This window comes from Oncorhynchus clarkii, unplaced genomic scaffold, assembly GCF_045791955.1.
Source record: "Oncorhynchus clarkii lewisi isolate Uvic-CL-2024 unplaced genomic scaffold, UVic_Ocla_1.0 unplaced_contig_1332_pilon_pilon, whole genome shotgun sequence".
In the NCBI taxonomy this organism is placed as follows: Eukaryota; Metazoa; Chordata; class Actinopteri; order Salmoniformes; family Salmonidae; genus Oncorhynchus; species Oncorhynchus clarkii.
The window spans coordinates 4,315-10,598 of NW_027260919.1; the positions used below are offsets into that span (position 1 = coordinate 4,315).

The 6,284-nt window shown below is 45.0% G+C and overlaps 1 protein-coding gene across 1 annotated transcript; it reads left to right on the plus strand.

Annotated features, from left to right (window-relative positions):
- The first annotated feature begins 207 nt into the window (after nucleotides 1–207).
- On the plus strand, nucleotides 208–5,106 carry LOC139402231 (zinc finger protein 436-like). Its single transcript, XM_071146332.1, has 5 exons — nucleotides 208–219; nucleotides 2,927–3,031; nucleotides 3,176–3,499; nucleotides 3,638–3,767; nucleotides 3,927–5,106. Exons 1-5 carry the CDS (start codon nucleotides 208–210, stop codon nucleotides 5,075–5,077), a joined length of 1,722 nt encoding a protein of 573 aa, XP_071002433.1. The 3' UTR covers nucleotides 5,078–5,106.
- The last annotated feature ends 1,178 nt before the right edge of the window (nucleotides 5,107–6,284 follow it).

Consider the following 6,284-nt stretch of genomic DNA (forward strand, 5'->3'; position numbering starts at 1 on the left):
TTCATTAGTCATTTAGTGATTACAAATCAAATGTCAGTTTCAAATCTCATTTGCTTTAAACTATATTGCTCGAAATGTATCTATTTAGCAGTCAAGTGAGCCGAAAACTCTCAAAACGCAGTCAACCCATCGTCGCTTCAGTCTTTGGTGCACGAGACGATAGCTACAACTAATTCCAAGCATGTGCAGCAAACTGGGTTACGCGCAATGCCGTCGGGGGTACGCCAAATAAACATTTGATTCATATATATATATATATATAACGTTTATATAAATATATATATATATATATATATATATATAAAAACTTTTATCACATTTTCAATCAGTCCATTTATATTTTCCAACAGGGCTATACATTTGGGTGAGGGTTTTTTCTCGCCTGAGTAGCCTCGTTTCACTGCCAATTAAACCATCTCGTGTTCAGCGAAATAACATAATGTCAAATGCAGGTAGCCTAGTCAAATATACATAGTGGAGTGGTAACGGGTGTGCAAGCAGTTGCTCCCGATGCCACTTGGGGACACTGCAGCATCCACGAGAGGCTCTTGCTGCCAAGGGAATGTCTGACCGCTTGAAAGCCGTTTTGGACACAACAGTGAAAATGGATAACCTTTGTAAAGCAAGGCCCCTGAACTCTTGTGTATTTCCTGCACTATGCAATGATATGGGCAGCGACCACGTAACGCTTTTACAGATGTGCGCTGGTTATCAAGGGGCAAATGTAACAGTATAACTTTCGTCCGTCCCCGAATCCTGTTTCCATTGATCATCCTTGAGATGTTTCTTCAGCTTAATTGGAGTCCAACTGTGTTCAATTCAATTGATTGGACATATAAGGTCCCACAGTTGACAGTGCATGTCAGAGCAAAAACAAAGCCATGTGGTCGAAGGAGACCAGATTGTGGCAAGTCACAGATCTGGGGAAGGGTACCAAATAAAATTCTGCAGCATTTTTAAATTTAACTAGGCAAGTCAGTTATGAACAAATTCATATTTCCAATGACAGCCTGGGAATAGTGGGTTAACTGCCTTGTTCAGGGGCAGAATGACAGATTTTTACCTTTTCGGCTTGGGGATTCGATCTTGTAACCTTTCGGTTACTAGTCCAACGCTCTAACCACTAGGCTACCTGCCATTCCACCCACAGCATTGAAGGTCCCCAAGAACACAGTGGCCTCCATCATTCTTAAATGGAATTAGTTTGGAACCACCAAGACTCTTCTTTGAGCTGGCCACCCGGCCAAACTGAGCTATCAGGGGAGAAGGACTTTGGTCAGGGAGGTGACAAAGAACCCAATGGTCACGTCTGGAGGAAGCCTGGCACCATCCCTACGGTGAAGCATGGTGATGGCAGCATCATGCTGTGGGGATGTTTTTCAGCGGCAGGGACTGGTAGAGGGAAAGATGAACAAAGTGAAGTACGGAGAGATCCTTGATGAAAACCTGCCCCAGAACGCTCAGGACCTCAGACCGGGGTGAAGGTTCACCTTCCAACAGGACAACAACACTAAACACACAGCCAAGACAATGCAGGAGTGGCTTCAGGACAAGTCTCTGAATGTCCTTGAGTGGCCCAGCCAGAGCTCGGACTTGAACCCGATCAAACATCTCTGGAGAGACCTGAAAATAGCTGTGCAGCGTCACTCCCCATTCAACCTGACAGAGCTTGAGAGGATCTGCAGAAAATGGGAGAAACTCTCCAAATACAGGTGTGCCAAGCTTGTAGCATCATACCCCAAGAAGACTTGAGGCTGTATTCGTTGCCAAAGCTGCTTCAACAAAGTACTGAGTAAAGGGTCTGAATACTTATGTAAATGTGATGTCAGTTTATTTCTAATACATTTGTCACAGGAAGGGTATAGCTGGCTCTAGCGTGTGTGTGTCCTCAGATCAGAGGCAACATCTTTAAGATGGCACAATACGGGCATCTTTTGGTCTGCGATGGTGATCACACTGAATCTACTAGTGACACACATTACAACAAGTTTACAAGACATTTTTTTGACACGGGATCATCAAAGTTCCCTGTAACATAACTACTTTGTGTGTGTTTTGTATGTCATGACTGTAAACACATTGTGATTTCACAATTTAACATTTGCTAAAGAGCAACCCCAGTAGGCTACTGCAGCCTCACTCTACCTGTGATATAAAAGTAATTTTTTGATAAAGCGCGAAAATGAAATAAATGATTTGGAAAAACTTTTTTTTTTTGTGGAAGACTGAATAAGTGCTTCAAACGGTTTGCTTGGAATGATTTGTACTGATTTATACTTTGTAGCTGTGATCTCTATCTGTGAATGATCTGTACTGTAGCTGTGATCTCTATCTGTGAATGATCTGTACTGTAGCTGTGATCTCTATCTGTGAATGATCTGTACTGTAGCTGTGATCTCTATCTGTGAATGATTTGTACTGTAGCTGTGATCTCTATCTGTGAATGATCTGTACTGTAGCTGTGATCTCTGTCTGTGAATGATCTGTACTGTAGCTGTGATCTCTATCTGTGAATGATCTGTACTGTAGCTGTGATCTCTATCTGTGAATGATTTGTACTGTAGCTGTGATCTCTATCTGTGAATGATTTGTACTGTAGCTGTGATCTCTATCTGTGAATGATTTGTACTGTAGCTGTGATCTCTATCTGTGAATTAATTACAGAAGATACCTTTGTCCATTGACTATTCTGTGTAATGTACTGGAACTGAGATTCATGATTTAAGGGCTGGTCAGTAAGCTAAAGATAACCCAATAATAGCTTCACATTACTGACTTGCCATCGCCATAGCAACGTGAGCTAGCTAGTTCCATTTTATTAGCAGTGATTCCTAGTGCATGGAATATTGAGCACGTTCTATCCCTTTATTGTTTAGTGAAACTCACCTTTCACATGTTGTGCTTCCTCTTTTGGATCCATCTCTAGCCTTCCATGTCTGAACCAAAGTCCACAGAGTCCCCGGAGGAGAGAGCAGTCAAAGTGGAGGAGGAGGAGAAAGCAGTCAAAGAGGAGATGGAGGAGGAGAGAGCAGTCAAAGTGGAGGAGGAGAGAGCAGTCAAAGAGGAGTTGGAGGAGAGAGCAGCCAAAGAGGAGATGGAGGAGGAGAGAGCAGTCAAAGAGGAGGTGGAGGAGGAGAGAGCAGTCAAAGTGGAGGTGGAGGAGGAGAGAGAAGTCAAAGTGGAGGTGGAGGAGGAGAGAGAAGTCAAAGTGGAGGTGGAGGAGGAGAGAGCAGTCAAAGAGGAGGTGGAGGTGGAGAGAGCAGTCAAAGAGGAGGTGGAGGAGGAGAGAGCAGTTAAAGTAGAGGAGGAGGAGAGAGCAGTCAAAGAGGAGGAGGAGAAAGCAGTCAAAGAGGAGGTGGAGGAGGAGAGAGCAGTCAAAGTGGAGGAGGAGAAAGCAGTCAAAGAGGAGGTGGAGGAGGAGAGAGCAGTCACAGAGGAGATGGAGGAGGAGAGAGCAGTCAAAGTGGAGGTGGAGGAGGAGAGAGCAGTCAAAGAGGAGGTGGAGAGAGCAGTCAAGGGGGAGGTGGAGGAGGAGAGAGCAGTCGAAGACGTGGAGGAGAGAGCAGCCAAAGTGGAGGTGGAGGAGGAGAGAGCAGCCAAAGTGGAGGTGGAGGAGGAGAGAGCAGCCAAAGTGGAGGTGGAGGAGGAGAGAACAGTCAAAGAGGAGGTGGAGGAGAGAGCAGTCAATGAAGAAGAGGAGAACAGGGAAGTGTCTGCTCCAGACCTAGAGGAGGAAGAGGAGGAAGTAGATAGTATCACTGACCCAGGTAAGTTCAGGTGTGGAGTACGGAGAGAGGTTGTTGCCTTGGCAGCCACAGGGGATTCCAGAACTATTGTATTGCTTCTACTTGCATCAAAAGTCTTTTAAATCCCATTTCAATGTTACCGTTCTAATTCTAACCCCATATCTGTTCATATTCCCACAGGAGAGATCTCCAACACAGGTTCAGACAGTGAGCCCAGTTCCACAGCATTAGGAAACCATAAACAACACAGACGGAGGAACTCAAGACAGAAACATCACCACTGCATGGACTGCTTCACTAGTTTCTATGATCCAGAGGAGTTGAGAAGGCACACTTGTAGGCCAAGACCCTGCACAGACTGCAGAGACTGTTTTATTTGTCCAACTCACCCCAAATCTCCCCATCAGATTCACAAAAGAAAGAAGCCTCACCCGTGTGGTCAACGTGCGGAGAGATTTCAGACCCCGAGCACTTTGAAGAGGCACCAGCTTATTCACACAGGAAAGAAGTCGTGCCACTGCTTTCAGTGTAAGAAGAGGTTCCATCGTGTAGACACCGTAAAGGCTCACCAGAGAATGCACACAGGGGAGAAGCCTTTCCACTGCTCCTTGTGCGGGAAGACTTTTGGTTGGTCAATACATTTGAAGAGACACCAGAAAATACACACAGAGGAGAAGCTTTTCCACTGCTCCCATTGTGGGAAGCGTTTTAATCAGTTATCAAATTTAACGAAACACCAACAAACTCACACAAGAGAGAAACCTTTTCACTGCTCTCAGTGTGGGAAGAGTTTCAGTCTGTCATCATATCTGAAGAGGCACCAAATAACTCACACAGAAGAGAAACCATTCTGCTGTGATCATTGTGGGAAGAGGTTTAAATTGGAAGGAAGCCTTAAGAGTCATCAGAGAATGCATAGTGGAGAGAAGCCCCACCACTGCTCCCAATGTGGTAAGAGCTTCAGTCAGGCAGGAGACTTAAAGAGACATCAGAGAATACATAGTGGAGAGAAGCCATACCACTGCTCTCAATGTGGAAAAAGCTTCAGTCGGTTAAATGTCCTAAAGCAACATCAGAGAAGACACACAGGGGAGAATCCTTTCCACTGCTCCCAATGTGGGAAGACCTTCAGCGAGAAAGGAAATCTAAAGCAACACCAGAGAATACACACGGGAGAGAAACCGTACAGCTGTGATCAGTGCGGGAATTGTTTTAAATGGAAAGAAATGCTGAAAGAACATCAAGAAGCAATTCACAGTGCAGTGCCCAACACTGACCTTATAATGGAGCTGCCAAGCTGGGCATCTACATATCTGACTAATATTGACTGACTGTTTTTGTAATTATTCTGTTAAACCTTTTTTACATGTACAGTGGGGAGAACAAGTATTTGATACACTGCCGATTTTGCAGGTTTTCTTCTTACTTACAAAGCATGTAGAGGTCTGTGATTTTTATCATAGGTACACTTCAACTGTGAAAGACGGAATCTAAAACAAAAAGAAAATCCGAAAATCACATTTGTATGTTTTTAAGTAATTCATTTGCATTTTATAGCATGACATAAGTATTTGATACATCAGAAAAGCAGAACTTAATATTTGGTACAGAAACCTTTGTTTGCAATTACAGAGATCATATGTTTCCTGTAGTTCTTGACCAGGTTTGCACACACTGCAGCAGGGATTTTTGCCCACTCCTCCATACAGACCTTCTCCAGATCCTTCAGGTTTCGGGGCTGTCGCTGGGCAATACAGATTTTCAGCTCCCTCCAAAGATTTTCTATTGGGTTCAGGTCTGGAGACTGGCTAGGCCACTCCAGGACCTTGAGATGCTTCTTACGGAGCCACTCCTTAGTTGCCCTGGCTGTGTGTTTCGGGTCGTTGTCATGCTGGAAGACCCAGCCACGACCCATCTTCAAAATGCTCTTACTGAAGGAAGGAGGTTGTTGGCCAAGATCTCGCGATATATGGCCTCGTCCATCCTCCCCTCAATACGGTGCAGTCGTCCTGTACCCTTTGCAGAAAAGCATCCCCAAAGAATGATGTTTCCACCTCCATGCTTCACAGTTGGGATGGTGTTCTTGGGGTTGTACTCATCCTTCTTCTTCCTCCAAACACGGCGAGTGGAGTTTAGACCAAAAAGCTATATTTTTGTCTCATCAGACCACATGACCTTCTCCCATTCCTCCTCTGGATCATCCAGATGGTCATTGGCAAACTTCAGACGGCCTGGACATGCGCTGGCTTGAGCAGGGGGACCTTGCGTGCGCTGCAGGATTTTAATCCATGACGGTGTAGTTTGTTACTAATGGTTTTCTTTGAGCCTGTGGTCCCAGCTCTCTTCAGGTCATTGACCAGGTCCTGCCGTGTAGTTCTGGGCTGATCCCTCACCTTTCTCATGATCATTGATGCCCCACGAGGTGAGATCTTGCATGGAGCCCCAGACCGAGGGTGATTGACCGTCGTCTTGAACTTCTTCCATTTTCAAATAATTACGCTAACAGTTGTTGCCTTCTTACCAAGCTGGTTGCCTATT

Excerpts from the sequence above, each read along its gene's own strand:
- LOC139402231 (XM_071146332.1), top strand. Across the intron at positions 3,032-3,175 it reads AGATGGAGGAGGAGAGAGCA|AAAGTGGAGGTGGAGGAGGA; the intron begins GTCAAAGTGGAG and ends GAGAGAGAAGTC. Across the intron at positions 3,500-3,637 it reads AGAGAGCAGTCAAAGAGGAG|GTGGAGGAGGAGAGAACAGT; the intron begins GTGGAGAGAGCA and ends GCCAAAGTGGAG.